Consider the following 23,295-nt stretch of genomic DNA (forward strand, 5'->3'; position numbering starts at 1 on the left):
CTGTCCGCACCTGCCTTTCGCCCATATGCCCATGATTCACTTTCTTGTCTGGGACACAGCAACAAATAAGTAATAAATGTAAGCCTCCCGCAAGCTTTATATCGTTTCAGAAAAAAATACAAGTGCTTTTCATAAATCTGAGCTTCTGTGCCATCCAGTTAGGGCTGTATTACAGAGAAACACAGCAGCCTAGTTCTCCCGGTTTGAAGTCAAATTCTGAACACAGTCCAGTCATTTTTAGACAGAGAATAACTGGCTCTGAATTTTCACAGTCAGAAGATCTCACAGAAGATGACACAGCAGTCTTAACGACAGACTTCTACCGTTCTTAGCCAGGAGGTTCATTTCCCGTGATTGCTGTCATTTGCATTACAGCGCAACTTACACAGTGACATTTGTTCACCAGACTCTGTATAGGAAACTAACAGCATCTATGACAGGCAGCAATCAGAAAAGGAGTTTACAGTAGAGCCATTACCCCCTCCGACTGGCAAACCCCTCATTTCTTATTATAGCGAGAGCTACCAAGAACACGACTGCAGGAAGTTAGCTAGGAATCAATAGAGAAGGCAAACACCATCAGAAGTGAAGAAGTGAAAATCACCTGATTTCTTACTCCTGATGAGTTAATGCTCCTACTACAAACTGATTTTTGCATAAAAATGAAAATTAACTACCCTGCTTATCATTTTGCTTTGTTTTATTTCCTAAATATTCTGCAAGGGTAACAATGGAAAAATCAGTCCAAAAAGACTGCAGAAGCTGGGATTAATGGACTGTGTTCTTTTATTTTAAAAATGTCTTCTTGAACATAAAGAAAAGGGAAGCAATGTTTTATAATTAGAAATGCTATTCATGACAGTGTAGGTAATAAGAATTGTGACTAGGTGACAGACTGAGATAATACAAGACCTTTACTCTGTATGACTCCCTTGATCTCCAGTGAAATGACACACACTATAGTTCAAAACACTGCTTTAGATAGTATTAAAGTGTTAAAACAGCAACACAGGTAGGAAAAAGTACAGAAGGAAAGTAGGATTAGGTTATGGGAGAGAAAGATTTTTGTCTCGTTCACCTGTCTGCAATGCATAATTCTGACAATTCCCATTTTTGCCTTTAATTGCAACGGTATTTGCTAAGCAATCCGCCAAGACCAGAAGGACTCTGTTCTAAAACCTGCTCTTACCATTTCTCTGTATTGACCTGCTAATCCAAAAGTATCTGCCTGTAATCCACAAGAGTGGCCACGATGTGATCGCAGCGGTGTCAGGTAATGGTACACTGTTAGAAATGTTTTACAAACAAATCTGAACACTCATTTTACTCTTTCTCATACTGCTGCATCATGAGATCAGCTGAATGGGCACACAAAACCAATGATGCCTTAAGATGGCAGGGAAAAAAAATCCCTGAGGTCTTACCCCGAAGAAAACATTTTTGGACAGCTGGACTCTTGTGAAAGTTTCGACTTATATTGTACTTGAAGTTGTATCACAGAATCGCAGACTGGTTTGGGTTGGAAGGGACCTTTAAAGGCCACCTAGTCCACACCCCTTGCAATGAGCAGGGACCCCTCCCCCCAGCCCAGGCTGCTCCCAGCCCCATCCAGCCTGGCCTTGGGCACTTCCAGGGATGGGGCATGTGCCACCTCTCTGGGCAGCCTGCGCCAGGGTCTCACCGGTGTTTCATCATCTCAAGGCATACCACTGTCCCTAGGTGCATCGTTCCTTACTGACAGTTTATCTTACACTCTGGATGAGTACTCCAACTTTCATCAGAATTCCCTCCTATTCTTCTAAATTGACCTGTAACCATAACACAAAAAAGATGACCAAAGACCACCTCTGAACAGCTATTTGTGAGTGCTCACTGGAGAGCTCCTCTAGTTTCTATTTTTAATTGTAAAACTCAACTCCTCAAATGGCCTTTTCTGGAAAACATGAGAAACCTATATTGACAGCATTTCTCCCAAGAAGGTAAGGATTATTTTATCATTTTGTTTCTATTGTGCTTTTATGAGATTCTACTATATCGTACATACTATTTTATACATGTGACTGTTACAGGAGAGGAAATTCTGGTCCACACAAATGGATAGAGATTCTACTATCAGCTTCAATGGATCAGAGATTAATTAATCATAAAATCTAGATGTTATGTCAAATACTCAGGAAGCCTGCTTTTTAATATGGGTTGTGATTGCTGAACCTAAACATATTTATTCCACAGTCCACCTCAATACAACTGTCACCTTTGCTGCGTATAATTTTCCCAGTGTGCTACAAACTGACAGTCTCAATTCCGAGTCCCAAAAAGCAACTCATCAAAAAATGTTTGAAAAAAAATAGAAAGTTATTTTTATATTTGGTAATTACATTTTTTTTTTTATATCCACTCAGTTGTATCAATAAACCTTTCTGCATAGTCTCCACAGTTCTCAGAAATAAATCTCCATTTGGGGAATTATTATTGTAGGGGGGATTATTAATTTTTTAATTAATTTTTTATTACATTTTTCATTAAATTAAATAGACTGCTATCCACAGATTTACATTCTGGCTGAAAGTATCCTGCAGCTCCAAAAAACCCCTATCTTCTATTTGGATGCCTAAATAGTAGGGCTGTGAGCCCGCTGACAGCAGTGTCTGGAAGATGCCCGTACTCAACAGTTTCTGCTGGGGGTGGCACCAAGCCAGCGCCCGCAGGCAGCTCCTGCCAGACCGTGCCACAGGGAAATTCACAGCAACTGTTGCTGTCTCCAGAGGTATCAGGACTGAGTTTATTTTGGAATTCCTGTAGAAATTTTCATTGCAAAATGCCAGGGAATGTCTGCGAAGCCATGTTCTGGAATTATTTAATATTCTTCCAATTTACTCGAGACAGCCCATCTTCGCAGGGGAGCAGACTCCCTTCTGAAGGCTTAGGAAAGGGCATTCAGCCACCCTCTCGGAAGGCTGCCAAGCAGCTTCCACAGGTGCTTCCCTCCTCTTGTGATGGAGGAAATGAGAAAAACCAAGAGCCACAGCGTATTAGAAGGAACATGATGGGTCAGATGCTTACCGAAATACGAGGGAGAACAAGAGATCAGTGGGGTGCAAATGACAGACTGACTTTTTGTCAGCTTCCCTAGAGGAGAAGCTGTTTCCCCTGAAGTTTTTAAGGGGACAGTAGAGTAACCACCAACAGGTGAGGACTTCCTAGAGTGCGTAAGAATTGCCAGCTATGGTAGAAACAAAGCCACATCAGAAGAAAAATGCTGCACACAGACCTGGTTTGCTGGATGGAGAAGTGCCAGCGCAGTGAAAGCAGGCACCACGTCAACCTGACAGCAGAAAGAACCAAAGCAACACATTGAGCCTGTCCTCCAGTGGACTTTGACACCTTCTGCAAAGGGGCTTGCTCGGGTGGGCAAAACTGCTGTAGCACATTAGAAGAGTGCACAACCCCATTTCTCACTCTTCGTCTCTGCTCTCACCTCCTTGCTTTTCTGTATCACAGAAGGACACTGCTCCCCATCACCATCAGGGACGAGTCACTGCCGCCAGGACCCTGCGTGAGATCTCGCTGCCTTTAGGTGAGCAGAAGATACCGCCACTGTCCTCTGGAGCTGCCATGGCGGAAGGCCAGGCTGCACGAGGGAGAGAAGGCACTGGGCCGCTCAGAGAGCGAAGGGAGAGAAGGCACTGGGCTGCTCAGAGAGCGAAACAGCGGCAGCAAGGCTACGGCAGAGCATAAGGGGAAACTGGGAAGTATTTTCCCCATCCACACTTCACACACTGGGCTATGCTGATCCATACCTGTTGAGAATTTGAATGAAATCCAGAGCTGCAATTCTCTTCAACCAAAGCTAACCTCTCTCTGCGAGGAGGGGAGAGAGACGCAAAACTCCAGCAGTCTGAATCTTGGGCATCTTTACTCACACACAGACAAAAAGCAGTGCCTACCTAAGCAGCCTGCACCTTTAAATGAAACATCCTTTAAATGTTTTTACACACTATGAATACTGGCACACTTCTCTACATATATTTACATGAATTTTAGAGTAACAAGCATGCCAAGCTGCCATTTCTTGTTTCAGCATCTTATCCTTGCTATCTCTGTAACAAGGAAGCCGAGCATTTAAAAATTAGTTCTTCCAGAAATTCACATCCCCAGGAGTTTTAGAAAACTGTTGTGTATTTTCCAATCAGATAAAACTTACTACAACCCTTCTGAAATGCCTTCATATAAGCTAACATTCTTGCCCACTCTGACTCAAAGTAAATACAAACCCTTTGATGCACACCCAAAAGTTTTCCTTTGTTTGAAAGAGCAATCTAATTCCACCCCTGATAAACATGTTAAAATAAAAATATAATTAAAGAGCTACTTTGATGAATGTTCACAATTAGCAGCATGCAAATACTAATCTAAAAGGCTTTTTAAAAATAATTTGGCATCTGGGTACCTGTTATAGCATAAATACTCTTCTCTTTGGTCACTGCCTTATGACCATTTGCCACATTCTGAAGATGGTGCGAGCACTATACTGTTGATTTATGCCAATAATCATCTCACCTCACCTCTCCAGGAAACAGACTGGGGCATGTTCCTATCGTCCTCAACTGTGGTACAAAGTTAGCAATATTTCACAATAAGGAAAATGTATTCCATAATCCCGGCCTAACTGAATCCTAAGCTGAAGCGTTCCTCAATCTACAAAGCTACACTGTATACACTGTACTTTAATCAGGTTAAGGACTGATTTTCAGTATCCTACATCAATGAAACCCACAGTTCAGCCATAAATAACATGTTCCGAAGTTAGGCTTAAAAGTCTTCTCAACAATTTTAAATGCATTGCCTTATACATAGATTTGCTTCAATACTGTGTCATCACACAAAACTAGAAGTATCTTAAAGGGTCACTTAATCATCTCGCTTATTATCCCACTGACACTGACTTTTCTTCCAGATCCTGAAAATGTAGATGCAGACAAAGTAATTCACCTGACAAAACGCAAAGTCTAGGTGCATGTTCTTCCCCTGTTACAGTTCTTCAGATTCTCCTGGTTTTGACAGTCAGCTCTCCCAATTATTCTCAATTTAAGCAGCTAGTCTTTTACTGATATAAATATTCCCTATCAGAAATGCTAAGTCTATCAAACTGAAATGCAGTCTTTGCACTGCACAGGGGCACTAACTGCAAACTGTTTCTGGCTTACTTGTTGAAGCCATCTTTGGGTGCAGGTTTCAGTACCAGCATCGGCCACTTAAGGATCAACCCCTCAACTCATTCTACAAAGACAGATTCTCTAGTCTCAGGAAGCACTGCTGAACTGTCTCCTGCACAAAGAGACACAGAGATCTGGTGACACCATCTATCTAGAGGTTAAGACCTTAGATGACAATAAACATCTGTTTTCAGGAACACTTTCCAGGAGGTTTCACACAGAAAATACATTACTTCTGATCATTGCAAAAAAGAAAATTAATGGTTCACTTAATGCTCAAAAAAGTCGTTTTCCTTGTGCTATTTTGCAAGATCAGGTCAATCTCAATGCATTTTGTAAAAAATAAAATAAAATAAAATAATAAATTTTAAAGCCAGAAAGGATAAAATTATCAAGTTCATCATGTACCTAGCCTGTTCTTTGACATGACACAAATTGTGTCAATTGGGATTAACCTGGGTGACACATGTCCCGACTCTGTCTAAAGTGGAGCAGCAAACTGGCATTGTACATTTCTCAAAATGCACAAAAGGGAGTGGATTCCAGGCTCCAGAGTAGTAAGAAAACACTGTGAGGAAAACATACTTAAAACACCTAAAAGAATAATTTTGTTATCTTTCTTTTGACTGAAGAGAATTTTAGAAAACCAATGACTACGATACAATTTTCCTTTTCACCAAATGTGCTATAATATTTCAGTTTGTATCTCAAAATGAGTCTGTTTTAAAGCAAAAAATGTACCAACTACAAGGGGTTTTGTTTGTTTGTTTAAAAACAGTATTTAAGATATTGCAAAACATCTATAAAGGCATTCTACCAGTAAGAAGCAGCCATATAAACTCCACATGCAAGAAGTCAGAGACCAGCAACAAATCAAAGGGGTCTCCTTAACCTAAGAATTTTACTTCCATAAAAGAACTCTTACAAATACCACACACACACACTGTATATGTACAAAAAGCAAATGAGAAATCACAACGGAAAACACAAAGATGTAGGTAATAAGGCTAACTTGTTAACCTTACCAACTTACCAAGTCCCACACTACACAGTCTTTCCCAATGTTACAGGAAAAAGTCTTAGAAAATGAATTCTTAAATGTAACTTCATGTATGGTTTACTTTAGCATGGCCTTAAATAAAGCATATGTTACAAACCACGTTTGTGGTTGCTATAGCATTTTGCCACAAGCAAGATTGTAAACTGCCTTATCACCCAGCTGAGATGAAGTTGTGGCACCACAGCTTTGCAGTAGCTGGAAGCAAAGCTGGATCAGCCTGAAGACAGGATTTCTTACAGAGGTGAAGACTTAAAATGCATAGTTACCTTTCTTTCTGTCATATGGCACACAACAGAGTATAAATATTGCTTGTTATGATGAAGGATTATTTTCAGTCATCTCAGAAGACAGCAGAAAGATGTTGGTCCTCTTACGAGAAATGTTCTGTTCCCCTTTTGCTGTGCCTATCAATGGTGCTATTTATCAACAGCCATGATTAATGCTGGCATTGCTAGCCACATAAATACAGCTTTAATCTTTTCCCTTTCTTTTGAGAATGTTGTGGTGTCTCTTTTCATAAATTTGGGGAAGACAAAGTGTGCAGAACATGTGTAACATGAGAATTCAACTTTGAGTTCCAAGACTGCAATATGTTCAGCAGCAGGTTTCTAAAAAGATGTGAAACTGCAGTTCAAAAATTAAAGAACAAAAAGCTAAAGTTAAAACAAAATCCTCTCCTACCATGCAGTTCAAGTATTCTTTTAGAGTGCAATTCACAGTACTTGGAGAAAATTTAATTGTCAGGCTTTAAGCGGAGGACCTGGAAAAAGTTTTGGAGGAACGGAGCGTTACACGCTGTTACAGACTTCGAGTGTGAGACTCGTCAGACAGTCCTGGGATAAAACTTCCAAGCTCTGGTTTTAGTATCTAACACACTTTCATTAGTAGCTCCATTTAGCACTTGGATACCTATCGTTGCACAGTGCCTCCCAGGGACTTACCCAACGGACATGCAACTTCCTAAACATTAAGGCAGTGTTTACTACCACACTTACCTCCACGGTCCCGTGCTGCTAGATTCTGTCCTCTTCTTAGAGTAATGTCCAACTGGTACATTCCGGGATCCCCAGAGGGAAAATCTGCATTACTTGTTCCTACCAAATTTGTTCCCTGGAAGGGAAAAAGAACCAAAAATTAACAAAATGAAATACTAATGTTACTAAAAATTCCATGTAAAGTATATTTTTGTCTTGTATCATCATGCTGTTGAAGTAAGACAAAGCCCTGTCCCATTCCCCCACCTCAGAGCTAACGCCCCAGCAGGAAGGAATCCACTTCTCATGAGTATGTCAGCATCCTGAGTATTCCTGAGAGTATATCCTGTAAGAGTACTCCTGAGCATCCTTTTTAAACAAAAAACCCAAAATGATTGACACCTTACAGGTTAATTTTATTATTTTTAAAAGGAGGTTGAAAAATCATTCTTTGACATCTGTATTCATTATGGCAACCTCCATTTTTATTTACATTCACGTACAGTCCTGGCGCACTAAAGCAGAATAAGTAAGAAATAACAGAGCTGGACCTTACAGCACTGTTTGGAGTAGTCATTACCAGTACCTTCAAATCCTATATTTATTCAACAGCAATAATAAAGGCATTGAATAAACATACATGAGTTATGGTCAGCTACTGCAATACTTTGAAAGACACATGTGTTTTTTTCCACAGTTATGGGGGAAACTGGTGCAGGCAGAAAAATCATAAGAAGACTAAATGCAGCAATAGCTCTTCATTTGTAATAAATGCCTTATTAGTTTGCCCATATGACACAGCAAAGATAGCATTCTGAGAGTAGTTATTTGTATAAACAGTATCATAATTTTTTTAAAAAAATTATAATAAAGTCAAAATGCAAGGAACTCTGTGGACTGCATGAATAGTAACTGCATTTCAGTCCCAAATGACAAAGGAGAGAAATTGTATTTCTTAGTGTGAGTAAGCTTTTGCAAAATAGTTTTTAACACATCTCTCTATAAGTAGCATCTAATTACACCGCATGCTTGGAACACCACATTTAATTTTCAGACTGGAATGACTGTATCTCATATATTCACAGTACAAAGAGGAGCTTCATATATTACACACACTGAGCACCACAGTCACATATTTTCATGCTAGGAGCTAAATCTTTTAAGACTAGTGCTATTAATATTTTATTATGTGATTATGGGTCCTACGCAAGAAAAAACAATAAGCAGCACAACAGAAACATCTCAGAGACCGCGTGTGTACTAAGGGCTGTACCACTTCAACAAGGCACTTTTGTTTCTCTTCCTACTACATCCCCCCTCCCCTTTTCTTTTTAAGGTAATAATAAATCTAAAGCACAAGGTAAGCCACAAAACAAAGGGCATTTTAACGTATGGCTTATTATCGTTATTCCAGAGTCACAACTCTAAGCCCTAGCATACTGACTACTGCTGCAACACATACAATGCTGGCCAAAGCACACACTGACATGCTTCCACAGCAATGAGATTGATCAAACCTAGTACACTTCAGAGAAAATGGTCACACGGGCTTTGATTTGGCAGGGGGTGGTGTTCTTGAAACCTCTCAACATCTATCTTCTAATTTTGCCTTTGTAAAGTAACTGCTGAGGTATGCTTGGAACTCTTAGGCACCCACCACCTTCTTTTAAATGACTAACACCTCACATGCCATCTCTTTGGTTTTTTTAACGCACTGACTGCGGAAGGATACAGAGGAGTGACAACACTGAATTCTCCACCCCATCCCTGCCACACTTTGTATCTAGTCAAGCCAGAAATATGGAAAAAAACCTGCATACTGGCCTGATCCTCAGCCTTATCCTAGACCCCAACATTCACCAAGGTATTGTGCAAGAAGAAACTTGTGTTCTGAAGTAAATAATAAACATCAAAACTTTCCTCCTCCTTTCTTGCCCTTCTACAAAAGCTTGCAGACACAAAAGAAACATGATGTCTCCCAACATTTAGAACCTCCTTCCTGATTCTCCCTCTTCCTTCCCTGCCAAAGTATGACACAAGCTCTACATGGAAATTCCTTGGTTTGAACAGTGCCATGTTGCTCCCTTCTTTCCCCTTTCTCACCTCCTTTTCAATGCTTTCCCTTCTTTTTTTCCTGAAATGGAACTTCACTTTCTTTTTAACATTCACATTAATTAGTTTTTCAGAGAGCTGCTCAAGGAGGCTAGAAACACCTGGGTGAGCAATGTAATACACCTACAGGGTACGAACAGTTACACAAGTGAAATAAAAAGCAAATAGATCTTAACTATTCCTAAGCATCAGAAAGTCAAATCAATATTTCTGCATCAGAACAACAGCATTTGAAGTATGCAGTTAAAACTGGTGGTTGCCATAGTAAATGCAACTATCAATAAATCATTTTTCAATCATCTTTTGTAAATTAACAAATTCAAAAGTCAAAATGGCAACTAGTGAAAACCATGTCTGTATGGTCTCTAGTAATGGAATAAAGGTAGAAATTTAGACAAGAAATTTGAGAGCATTCATGAAAGCCTACAATTGCCCTAACCATAGAACAGTTTCAAAACCAAGTTTTCTGAACTTCTAGATTCCAACTAGTAACATCAAGAAAACAGGTACTCTGTAGCTGGGGCGGGGGGGCAATAATCATCACAGTTAGAAGCTGTTATGAGCCAGAAGGCTGTTTGTTACTGACTGCTGCAGGATGACACCAAGCCTGACAAACCAAGGGCATGCCTTCACTTTCAGCATCCAAATAGAAGAGAAGGTCTTGAAATTACTTTTATCAAATCTTTAACAAAAATGTTGAGATTCCAGACAAAGACCATAAAGGCAATTTACCTTATTTTCACATATGCAAAATCACCTGTGGGAAGGTCATGCTTGAATTAATTCCTTTGAATTCATTTTTAGTAGTGGTCTATCATTATTTTACTTTAGAATATATTCTTTCAGCTAAACTATGACTAAATTCTGGACTCTGCAATTTCCCATTAAATCAAAATCGATGTGTTCTAAGGGAAATTTATTATTTGGCACAAACACTGAAGCCTTGTATACAGTGAATTTTGGTAGAGGGGTTAAAGAACACCAACAGCCTTGAAAACAGGCCATGTGCAAAGGTCAGGACAGAGGTTGTGATGACTGTACCTGTCCTCAGTTGCACTCCGATTTTTTAATGAATGCCAAACCCTCCTGGGCTGTTCTCTCACCCAACCCAACAGCAACAAGAGCAACACAAGCCATTTCACTTTCAGTGAGACATCCAGGAGAAGCTCCTCAATAGAGTGCACATAAATGAATTTGCTGCTGCAACTCACTTCTGACTCATGGCGTGCCAAGTGATGCTCAAACATGTCCAGAAAACACACTGTTTCGTTGAGCCAAACCAAACACAGAGCTCACTCTGGCCATGCTTTTGATGGCCCCAACAAGTGGCACTCCTTGTTCAAGCATCTGTTTTACCAAGAACTATCTCCATATCATAAATCTGAAATCTGAAAGACTATGATTTCCATTAAAGCCAGGCAGCAGAAAGAAAACAGTTTTTCATTTTGGATCCAACTTAGCCCAACAACCGTTATCGGCTGAGTTATTTATTAGCTGAACCCTTTTACGCTGGAGGCATACACAAGGCAAGCCCATGATGGACACGGGATGCCCTATCAGAACAACTACCAACCAACAGCAGAATGGATAACTTCTAACTGCAAAACACTCAGTACTGTATTTTAAGAACAAAACTCAAAGCCAGCATTACTACATAAGTATGTATTAAGCACACTGACAGAGCTAAGCTGTTAGTCTAACAATGTGAAATAGTGTTTGCTCACTTTTGCAGAAGCTCTGGGGTTCAGATGTTTACTGAGATGCCAGCCATTCTGGAAACGTAGGCGTGTGGGAGGAGCTGAGGAGGAACATGCCTTTGCCCAGGTCTCATGCCACTGTCACATCATGGGCCACACAAAAGCCCATGTAAGGACTCTGTGCACCTTAGCACCAAAAAAACCCACCAGTTTTCTGATGCCTGTTACTAGTATCCATGGGGAGTTCCTGCTACCCAAGCTGACACAAAGCCCAAACTATTGTTGAGAGGGTAATTCAAAGTCTTGATTTTTTTTTTTAAACTCCCACTTCAGTGGCATATAAAGAAAAAAATTAATTGAATTTTCTCAAAAAAAATTTCTTAGAGCAGCTGGAAGCTATGGCTACAGCTACGCCATGACGTTGTTCACTGCTAAACCCCCTCCGATTCACTGATGTGAAAAGTTAGGCAAGTACTTCCACCTCTGTTGTTCACAGCATGAGAGACACTTCACTGTCTTCCAGATTTAGCAGCTTAACAACTAAATGAAAAAAATATTTTTCACAGCTGAACAAATGTTGAGCATGTAAAAGGGCTGCAAGCTAGCTGGTGGGTAGGTACATGCGAGTAGCTGCACACCAGCAATAAAGGAAAATGCTCTCCCTGGTTTTGTACATCTCACGTTTCCACCATATGAAGCGTTCACTGGTCGGAACCCAGTTCCACCTCAGCGTTCAAGAAAAATTGCAATGCTTTGGAACTGACAGGATAAAAGGCTAAAATCACCACCATTCCCACATCCTATCATTTTTCACGGTTTGTTAAAAAAGTGCTATAAAACAAAAAAAGTGGATCTGATTCTGGTCATTAGTCACTACCAAAGTCAGGGTAAATCTGTTGAAGTCAGACCAGCAATTTATGGCTAAAAGATAAGAATCAGTAACATCATCTGTGTGGTCCTCTTACAAACCACATCACAAAGTTACAGCTAACTCATTAACTTCTCCAGACTGAAAGCCTGAAGATTATTACCATCTTTTGCCATCGAAAACTATCTATTACCTTTTTATATCACCATGCATACCAAAATTTTCCTTCAAAGCTCTTAATATTTCTAACAATTAATCAGCTAAACCAATCCAAGAAATTGGGGCTTTGTGGCTACCCTACAATTCACATACCATACACTAGCCTAACTTTGTGCCAGCAGTTAAAGGGATATAAGAGGCTTAAGGAACTCCCTGCTGCTGCTGCAAAAAAAAAAAACCACTTCACAGGAACAGATCAAAAAAATACATTCATATAGTTTGCTCAATGCCAAAACTGAATATTCAGCTTTATGAAATTTAAAAAAACTGATGTACACCTGTAACACACTCCCCCTTCCAAAAAGGAAAAAAAACCAAAACCTTTAGCAATACAGAAAAACAAACAAAAAAACCACCAACAACCCAAAACAAAACAAAAACAACCCCTCTAACATTTTCCTATGCTTAAAAGGATATTTTGGAAATGCATATGAACGAGATTGAAGAAACGTTCTTATCTGAGTCATTTAGGCAACAGGTTACAGCTCTGTTGATTTCAATATTCTGCCCGAACATGCTGATAGAAGGTAAGCAAAAAGCACTTCCCACCCTGCTCAGCATAAAACAAAGGCATCAGCATCAACACTTCCTTTGGTAGATTAAGGAAAAGGGAAATGTAACAGGAGTTGTATAAAAGAAGTGACATGGGAAGCTGCAGATGTGGCTACAGCGACTGTCCCCAAGCTGGGTCACTCTCAGGACACCAGGCAGTGAATACCCCAGCATTCCCTTCAGAGCTGCATACAATAGATGAAATTAAACCAAAGTGTCCTGCAAGGAGGCAGCAGCAGAACATCAACAGTAAAGTGTTCACAGCATGGCATGAAATATTACCAATTTTGAAACAGAAAAAAAAATATCAGAAAGTTTGAAGTTAATGTAACTTTGCCTTCAATATTGCATAAGCAGAATTTTCCACTCCAATTACCGCCTGACTCAAACTGATTTCTTCAGAGTATTTTCATTTGTCAAAGCTTGATGCTTTAGAAAAACACCTGCCTGCAAGAAATTCAGAAATTCTGAATATCCAAGTGGCTGTCAACTCCTTGTCAGTGCAACTAATGGGAACTGACTGTGCTTCAAAGTTAGGACAATAAAGCCAAGTGACAAGCAATTTTTAATTTCACTGAAAGTGTTGCCTTTATCTAACTTAAGAGTTACGATGATCATGTCCTAAACAACACTTTCTGTGCTATTGTTCTCACTGATGGCAGCTCAGGAAGAGCTGAGGAACTTCTGAGTAAAAACAGTTAACACAGCTCACTTCACCTCACTCATTCTTGGTTTTCCTTGTTTCCAAAATAAAAAGGCAGGTGTATCATGTGAATCCCTTTCAACAGCAATATAAACTAATATTCTGGGATTTAAAATATTATTGGAGATGTGCAGAAATATTAGTAGCATTTTATATGCACTAATAATGTGCTTTTTGATTAACTGAGTATGTGCTTCAGGTAGGACTGGCTACTTTGTTAAAGCCTGTCAAACAGCAGATGTTTCCCCTAGACAAGAGATGAGTATTTTAACGAACATGAAAAGCCTCAACTGTTGTTGTGAAGATTCTGAAGTGGATAAAATGTGCTGATGAACTGTAAAAGTCAGATTTCATGTATGTGCTCTGTATTGTGTGATGGCAACACTGCATACATGCTAGTCTGGAATGTCTCAATTATGAAGAACTATGAACGCAAGACTATTTCTGCAGAAAAAAACCCCACTTTTCATGTTAGCATTAAGTACATACATAACAAACACACACTTCTATATATGTTGCTGTGCTCTGAATGCGACCATCTAGTTTATGTTCTCAGGAAATACACTGTGGCTTAGTAAGAGTCATGTGTACATGAAAAATTAAGCCTCTTTCCTGAGCTTTTTGGCTATGGCTGAAAGAACTATTTAATCCCCTTGTTAAAGAAAACCCTTAAGAATCAAACAGCAAGACTGACCATTTGTGTCTGCAGAATAATGGGAATATTTTTGGTGACATCTGTACTAATTATAATTCTTCGATTTTATTTGAAAGCTACCAAAAGCAAATCTTATTTTCAGTATCAAGATTATTACTGTCAACAGCCTGCTGCATTTCCTTCTGAAAACGTAATTAATACATGAGAAGTAATAATAAAAGGTGTGAGCATGTTAACGTTTTGAAAGTTTTGGTATTCAGAAGCACTAACCCTGTCTGGCAGCAAAGAAAACCAAACATATATCAATACTAGCAAAGCAATCAGAGGTGATTCCACCAGGTTGTTCCTCCCCCCATCCGACTCCATAGCCTGTTCTGGGGATAGAAAACTCAGTTTGCTGCCACTTACTCATTCAAATCTACTACAAAATTTTAGTTCTGCAGCACCACTTACAGAGACTAAGACAGTAAAGCGAACAGAAAACAAAAACAAATAATCCCTTCTCCACCAAGCTTATACATTTATTCTTGAACAAAGCAACCACAGCTTCCTTCCCAGCTTTGCTGCACTCCACCCTGGCCTCCCGTCTCTCCCCTCTTGGCTCTTGTCTTGTCTCTTCTGTGAAAAGCAACCACTGCAATCAAGCCAAATCCTTCTGGGATGTCCACTGTTTCTTACAGACACAATGGCTCACCTACATACAACAAATTATAAGCGTGGGGATTTAGACCATAAGCTTTACAGGGACTGAAGCAAGTCTTCGTTTTCACATATAAGTAAGGGCAGATAATTCTTTGCTGTGTTTTCAAACTCTTATTCCTCTTTTCATCCTTAAAGGTATATTGCCTCAACCTCTTTGTAATGGGTTGTGTAACGGGTCTTTTGAAAGTCCAAATACATTTTACCACTTTGTTTCTCCTTGTATGGTACTGCTTTGATAAACCAAAAACTTTTTAACCTACTATTGATAAGCAATTCCTTCGTAGAAGACGTAAGTTTAAAACTACGTTGGAATTTCAACTATTGAATTGTGAATTTGTAACTGGAGTTCGATCAAGATTATAAGTACAGAAATATCGGTATCAGTGTTCAAAAGTACCTATTTTTGCCCAGCACTCCAGCGTAGCTACTACTTTTAGCTAGACATGGTTTTGCTAAACCAGCTGGTTTAACACTTAGATTTTACTCTCTGAACAAAGTGATTTGTTACAACTTACTGGTTTGCTCTGGAACCGTTCCCTTTAGCACCTTTTTTTGCTGACAATGCTTCCTCATTAAACCAGCAAATAGCACATCCACAGCAGGTTCTTCAACAGATTTCATGGTGGAGGCTGATGTGGAGAAACCCCTGCAACCTCCTTGACAGCTCAGGCTTTGCGGTAAGACAGATGCTTCCCTAACCACTGCAAGAGCCTTTTCAGGAGAAGCTGGCTCCTGAAGGTGAAGGGAGGGATGGGTTGTGTATAATTCCCTTCTGAATAACATTACAGAGGAGATCAAGAATAAATCAAGCAGGTATACTAGATAAATCAATGCACTTCTGATTTGACATATCTAATTAAAACTGTAGATCAGCACAATGTGTAAGGTATTCCTATTGTTTTCTCTTCAAAAAAGTCCTTTTGCAATGCAGAATAAGGAGATGTTCTACTTTGTTTAAAATGAAACAGAACTGTTTTCTACAAAATAGCTTTTCTAAGTCATGCCTTTGGCTGTTCAGCAGCAAACTACACAAAGCATTCAACAAAAGCAGCCCTAACCCTGCAAATGGGTATACAAACGTACACGTATCTGAATCCAACCAAGTACACGTGACTACTAACCCTCTATCCCTCCACAGCATTGAGCTCTTCTTACGTATTGGTTTCTGCAAAAATTGATACTGTGAAGTACCATTTCAGAAACTGAACAACAACAACAATTTATACCAGCTGGTCACAGAAGGGCTTCCTACCAACAACACCTGACGTGGTATGGCCAGAAAGAATTAAAACAAAATCTAGTAGAAGTAGTGCAACAAATAATGGCAAAGAAAAATCTGCTAGAAAACACCAAACTTGCAATGTGGACAGTCAAATGCTAATCATGCAAGTTTTGGTCTTCACTGGGAAAGCCTGTAAAAACAGAAGAGATGGGTATTAGTTCTGATATGTTTATGCACACTTTTTTTCTCTAAAAAATCTCAACATGCTTACAGCTATTACATTGTTTATGCAAGTTCCTTAATTCAAGAGGGACATCTACTGCACAATCTTCGATACAAGAATGAGATGAAGTAATGACCACACATGCCTTTTCTGCAGCCATCTGTCCAACACATACCCAAATGACCCATCTTGGAGGATCAACGTATCAGTCTGCCCTGCAAGATGCCAATTAAGGAGTAATGCAAGGTTTCAAATTATGAACATGAAAAAACATCTTTCCATATTGAGAAGGTGTGTAATATTACTAGGCTTAACATTCTGAAAAAAGCCATTATTGAAGTCACTGGGTTTTCTTCCTGTCTATGACAAAGCCTGCACTCATTGCACGATACTTTTAGATACTATCCACTTGACTGACACAAGGAATGTTTTAAGTACAGAGGAAAAAAAAAGGATGTTTTCCAGAGACAGAAGCTGCAACAGCCAGGCGTGTCACAGCTAATTTTTGTGTTAGGCAATGCCGAACTCCACACTAAGAATGACCAGTACTGAAATACGAGACTATGGTCCCATGAACAGAAGATTGCAGCTCTTCACCAAGGTGAACATTTTAACAATTGCAGGCATGGATTTACTGTTCAGCCCTTTCAAGAACTTCATGGAGGTCCCAGTGATGGCAGCCAGTGATGTTCTCATCCTGTGGTCCTGGAAAAGTAGTTGGGGATGGCAGAAACTGCAAGTTCCACAATGGATGCAAAAGTGAGGAGATGAGAAAAAGTTGTGACCAGCTCAGAAGTGCTACCGTAAGTCCACTGCTCCTTAACCCAATCCTGACATATACACACAGTTCCCAGGAGACAAATCAGCTGTGAAGTGGAATACAGTTTGCAAGGAGAAATACCAGTTGTGGTTTTGGGCTGGAAAATGGGAGGGTACCCAGTCCTCAACTGGCAAAACCCACTGTTGCCTGTTCCATATCCAACACAGAAAATCACTCCTATCCTTCAGAGACAACAAACTGCTCACATTTTAGTTCCATCACCGACTGATGCAAGATGAAAAAAGGGAGAAAGTGGTCTGCTCAGAATTTCTCAGAAAAGTCCTGAAATCCTGTGAAAATGGGGACTGGACTGTATCAACCCCCTCAAGAACCCACCTGAATCTCAGATTGATCTATTACAGATCAGAGGGGGAGAAATAATTCCACAAACCAAACAGACAAACCTCACCCAGGGAGCCATACTGATTTCCTAGGTACAAACGAACCCTTTGTGAGCAGTGGTACCCACCACAAGGCACAGGTTTCCAGTAGTGCAGCTGATATCACCAGATAAATGCCAGATAAAACAGGGAAGTGCTTTCCTGTGGGCATTACTCAGTACATCATCTCTGGCAAGTACCCGAGAGTGACAACTCCCAGCTCCATAACAAACCCCTACCATCATAAATAACTCATCAAGGGCCAGAGAAATAAAACAAAATGTGTGCAGATTTCCAACAGAATGCCTGTCTGCTGACCGGTAAAGCAATGATGAAGCTGTTCAGGTGAGATAGCAGCAAATGTAAAGCATTTTCCCACAAAAGTTTTACTGCTTCTTCTCTTCTATTAATTTTTGGTGATAGGTTCTTTTTGTAGAAAAGATGGAAAATGTTTATTAAGCTGTACATTACAACGCTCAAGTTTCCAGCAGTAACCAATGCCTAGCCTCTGATAAATCTTGGAGACCCATTAACCCGAGGCTGTGTACCAGCCCTCTCCAGTGCAAGTGGCTGCTGTTTTTTCCAGAGTCTGTACGGAACAGCACCGGTAACTGCCCCCTCTGGGGCTGCTTGACCAGCTGCCTCTTGTTCAGGGGGATGCAAGCTCTCTTCCAGTCCTCCAGTTTTCCAGTAAAACAAAATCTAAGAGAACTTTGTTTGCTGAAAAATGTGGCCAGCCCACAGCCTCAGAGCAAAGAGTCTCTTAGCAGGTGTGCAAGGCAGTGTCACTGTTCTCTACCTGTTACTGAAGTCTTACAATATTTTCAGTTAGACAGTATGGTCTGTTCCCACAGCTTTTTCACCGAAAGGTAGATGAGGAACACTGAGTTATCAGCTGGTTGAGCCCTTGTGTTTTTATGGGCGCATAACTCATACTTCAAGAACTGACTCTTCAGAAAGATGTTTCCCTTCTCAACTTATAAAAAGATAGAGCTCTGAGTCATTAATAATTTGTAAATACAGTCTATTCTCGCAATGATGCCCAAGAAGACTCAAAATTTAGCAAGTGCTGGAAACTGTTACTAAATGACACTGGTAATAATGAAGCATATATGAACCATTATTGTATTTCTCTGAGCTGAATTTAAGAAACTCTTCCTAGAATGAGGGTAAGAAAAACAGCTGACAATCATCTTTCAGCATGCAACTGGTCACCTTCTCTCATGAATTTACACTATGAAAAAATTTCTTATCCCTTCCTTAATGCAAATAGTGCCATTATCACAAGAATCATCACACACAACTCTCAAAAGATTTATTTTTTTTAGCATCTTTGAGTAAAATAAGAGTATTGGCACAGCAATTGAGAAATTTCTGGAAGCAAAATTATCTGTGAGCACCTGCAAAGCCAGCATCATTACAACTGGAGAAGCTAAATGTGGATGGACAATACCAGAAAACAAGCTGAAAATTCATGTACAGCCAGCACCATTGGCATAAACATCCCCATCACTTCAGGTCTTGTGACAAAGCCACAACCTAGCACCAACAGGCCAGTTCTGCTAAAGTGGATTCAAACAAGTGACAAGACCCCCAACAAGGCGTCCTGTCTACTTGGCTCAGGAGAACCAGTATCAGCCGTGGTGACAGGTGAGTATGTCCTTCCTTTCAGTGTCTGCTGTTCACATCCCCTGCACCTTCCCCATCTTCGTGAACCCATCAACGTTGTGAGATCATTCATCCTCCCTGGAAGAATGCGTGAACATCAGAGGGCTCCATCTTCCAGCTGTACTAGCACAGCCCCTGTCCAGCCACTACCGGCACCAGGGGAGCAGAAGACAACATCTGCTGAAGAGCCTAGGAGAAACTGAAATGACATCTCTTCTCCGCACCCCAGGCATCTGCCATAAATTTGATCAGACTGTTGACGAGTAGGTTCTGCTGAAGCCTTCATCCCTGGGCTGAGCTGCAGGCAGCAGACCTGCTGTCCCACCACAGGCACACCAATGTCCCATCGGACAGAGAACTCGACATCTGGTGTTTCTGTCACTGAGCCTCACAATGAATCCCACGACGTGGGACATAATGCCAACTGCACAAAGTAAAATGGAAAATCAAGAAACGAGGAGATTAACTGACTGTGAACTACCAGTTTTAAAGGACAAGTGAGGTCAGGCCTTTGGAGAAATTAAGTGCTCTGGCTCATGCTGCAGCTGGAGAAGGAATCAGCTTACCCCAGGAGTTACTCCTCCTCCTGAAGCATCACTGTTGGATGTGGTAGCTCCAGGTTTGCCTCATTCATCACTGCTGACTAGGAAGTTCTTCAGTCCCAGTGGACTGGCACAAGCCCAAACATAGCAGAGTAAGGAGAAAAATTTATTTTCTTCCACAAGCAGACAGCTTGGTAGAAATCCCATGTATATTCCCTGATAATTAGAGCTGTCTCAAATGTAAGTGGGCTCGCAGAGGAGATGCTTTCTTTGCACCACCATACTTCATTTTCCCTAGCTATGTGTGTCTCAGTGGTTTCTCCACCTGGGATAATCCCTTCAAGGAGGACTGTTAAACAGAATGGAAATTACTTTGAAACTCAAGGTAATTTGGTCAAATCTGCTAAAAAGTGTTGCAGCACCCTCCTCACTAATCACATTCCCTACCCTGTTCCCTTCATTTTTATTTCAGAGGGAAACTGAGCAAAGATTGCCTATAAGGAAAACCTAGAGTCACAGAGGGAGAAAGGTCTACTCTTAGTTCTGGAGATAATACTAGAAAGGAGGATACTATTCTTCATTAACTGCTAAATAACGAACAGTATGCAAAATACCTCCAGAGCAAATTTTATCATCAGATTATTCATCTTTCTTATGAAAAAAAGTTACCAACAGGCTACCTTATCTCATGGGAACATGACGCTGATTACTGGTCCCAGTCTTTACTTACAGAATTTCCCACAACTGCTTACAGAATTATTACCTCTAACTGAAAGGTAATTTAAAAAATATACTAAAAGTGTAAAGGGCCTTGATGAGTTCGATTAGCAAGTAACACTTTAAAATCTATTTCAAGTGTAAAATAAAACCCTAGAAAACATTAATTAAAGGGCGTTTTTCATGACCCCTCACCCGTTTTTCAACCGCTTATTTTCAGTTAGGAGGTTGCCCAACGCTGCTTCCATCTACTCAGCGCTGGTGAGGCCACAGCTGGAGTGCTGAGGATGCCCAGCACCAGAGAGATGGAGACGTACTGCAGCAAGCCCAGCAATGTGCCACAAAGATGATGAAGGAAGGGATCAGAGCATCAGTTGTCTGAGGACAGGCTGAGGGAGCTGGGACCGCTCTGCCTGGCGGAGTTCCCTGTGCCAAGAGGGGAGTCCCACCTGTCTGTGCAATACCAGCCAGGCTCTTAGTGGTGCCCCATGACAGAAGAGGCATAGAGGATATTTCACTTTAAACATGAGGAAAAAATATGTTTTCCTGTGTGAGGGTAGTCAAACACTGGAGCAGGTTGCCCACACAGTATCTCTGAAGATACTAAAAACCTGCTAGAGATGACAGCTCAGAGCAAGAGGTTCAACTGAGCTATGTCCAGAGGTCCCTGCAAACCTATCAGCTATTCTGTGATTCCCTGTTGCTTTGAAATATAATAAATAACGTACGTGCTGACCTGAGCTACCTTTCATCCAAGGGTTGTTTTGCTTTCCAATTCTGGTTGCACTGGTTTGGCAGTGCTCACAACTACCATCCCCTCCATCCATTAAGAGCAGATCAGGTCCAAGATACCAAGATGTGCACAAACTCTGAATGCTTCAAAACAAACCCATATATATGCCTTGCATTTATCCTGCAGTGCTCACATATGTTGTAACTTAAACCCTTCCCCTGCACATTACAGTCTTTTCTGCAAAGAAAACCATTATTTTCAAAGGTACACAAAGACATACTGTGTATGGCTATATAAACATGAAATTGCTTCCTGTATGCACTTAAAAGTGCATTTACCTGCACTCTGCAAAATCCCAAGAGTATAATATTTTCCAAAAATTAAAAAAAATAATCACTTATTTAAGCACAGTAAGTTAAAATCACCATGAAACTAATTAGATCTGACTTTCATCTGTGCAGAATTGTTCAGTTCTCAGGCCAAGCAGAAAGAATGAGCACTCCTGTGCCATTTTGGTCTTAAGAAAATTATTGTAAGTTACATGGGCTGTCTGAATACATTTGTGCAAGTACACACGCACTTGCACTTACGAACATGTGATGCACACACAAAGTAAATGGGGAAATGAAAGCAGTCTGTAAGGGGATGAAACACACTGAAAATACAAAATCACATATTTTTTTTCTGTCCAACATAAACCTTAAATCCCTCAAACGATCATATTTTGAAGCATTACAATCATGTCCACATTTTTCCAAAGGCTAAGTCTCAGGCAGATCACAGATTCACAGGATAGTTTGGGTTGGAAGGGACCTCAAAGCCCACCCAGTCCCACCCCCCTCCCCCCCAGCCCAGGCTGCTCCCAGCCCCGTCCAGCCTGGCCTTGAGCCCTGCCAGGGATGGGGCACCCACAGCTGCTCTGGGCAGCCTGGGCCAGCGCCTCGCCACCCTCACAGGGGAGAATTTCTGCTTAACATCTCATCTAAATCTCCTCTCTGTCAACGTAAAGCCGTTCCCGTTGTCCTATCCTACATGCCCGTGTAAAACGTCCCTCTCACCTTTCTTGTCGGCGCCTCCAGGTACTGGAAGGTGCTCTAAGGTCTCCCCGGAGCCTTCTCTCCTCCAGGCTTAACAGCCCCATGATGCAGCGCTGTTAAAAGATCTGACAGCTAGCACTTCTCTCATCTCTAGAGAAATCTGCCATATCACGCACGAAAATCCTCTAACTTGCCTGAAGAGTGCAGAATTACACTGCAAGTTATGTCAAACATGGCACATGAAGGATAACTCACTTGGGAACTAGAGACAGGTGTCACATACATATCAAAGATGATCTGTGAACAATTAGCTGTCTCCATTTCAAAATGAGATAAATACCTGAAGTCAACATATATGCCATATACATCATTCCCTTGAACAAAAATAATCTCCAGTCAGTGTATTTAAAAGTACGCTGCCCACATTTTCATGAGACCCATACTAAAATAATCCTAACTCAATTTTCCCCATTAATAACCATAATTATTAACCATAATAACAATAATAAGTATATACACAAATATGTACACACTTTATATAACCTAGATTTCTCAGAAGTTGTTTTAGATTCAAATGATACAACAAAGTTGTATTTTACATTTTGGGAAATATAACTATCAGAACAATGCATCTGAATTATTTCGATTCAATTTTAAAGCAAATACAACGATAGTGCCGCTACCAGTAAAACAACACTAACCTGCTTCTAAGAGGAACTTCCTTAGTGCTTGCTGTACTCAGGGTTCAAAAGACCAATGCTATAGGATAAGAGTGGTCTGTACATACAAATGGCAAAAATATTTTAAAACTACGATTCCAGTCAAAGCTAGATTTAACTTGACCATGTGCTGCCTAGATATTTAGATATGTTCAGTTGCCACTAAGGAATGGCAGCGTGTTAATGCCACAAACCCCATAAAAACCTACAAGCCACTCAGCAGAAGACGGGTATCCGAGAGCAATTTAAAAGGAAGAATGATGGACTTCAAACTACCAATCCCACAAGTAATTAAGTACAGATCCTTCTGTTAATACGAGAAAATAGCGAAAGATTGAGAGCAGTGAGCTTCCAGAAAATCTCATGTATTCTCAACTACTGCAGGTATCAATCTGCCTGCGAGCAATCCTTCCCTCTGTGTGACTTCATGCACCCTAAACTGAAGAAACAGTTTTCCTCTTTCTGTATTACCCACT

General features: G+C 40.5%; 1 protein-coding gene across 4 annotated transcripts in view; it reads right to left on the reverse strand.

The window, feature by feature from the left end:
* MCTP1 (multiple C2 and transmembrane domain containing 1) overlaps positions 1 to 23,295 on the reverse strand; it is a 276,103-nt gene that overhangs the window by 164,454 nt on the left and 88,354 nt on the right. For all 4 annotated transcript variants that reach the window (XM_037374432.1, XM_037374433.1, XM_037374434.1 and 1 more), the window contains exon 2: positions 7,272 to 7,386. In XM_037374432.1, coding sequence (XP_037230329.1) covers positions 7,272 to 7,386 — 115 coding nt within the window. The remainder of the gene's footprint in view (positions 1 to 7,271; positions 7,387 to 23,295) is intronic.

Source organism: Falco rusticolus, chromosome Z, assembly GCF_015220075.1.
Source record: "Falco rusticolus isolate bFalRus1 chromosome Z, bFalRus1.pri, whole genome shotgun sequence".
Taxonomy (NCBI): Eukaryota; Metazoa; Chordata; class Aves; order Falconiformes; family Falconidae; genus Falco; species Falco rusticolus.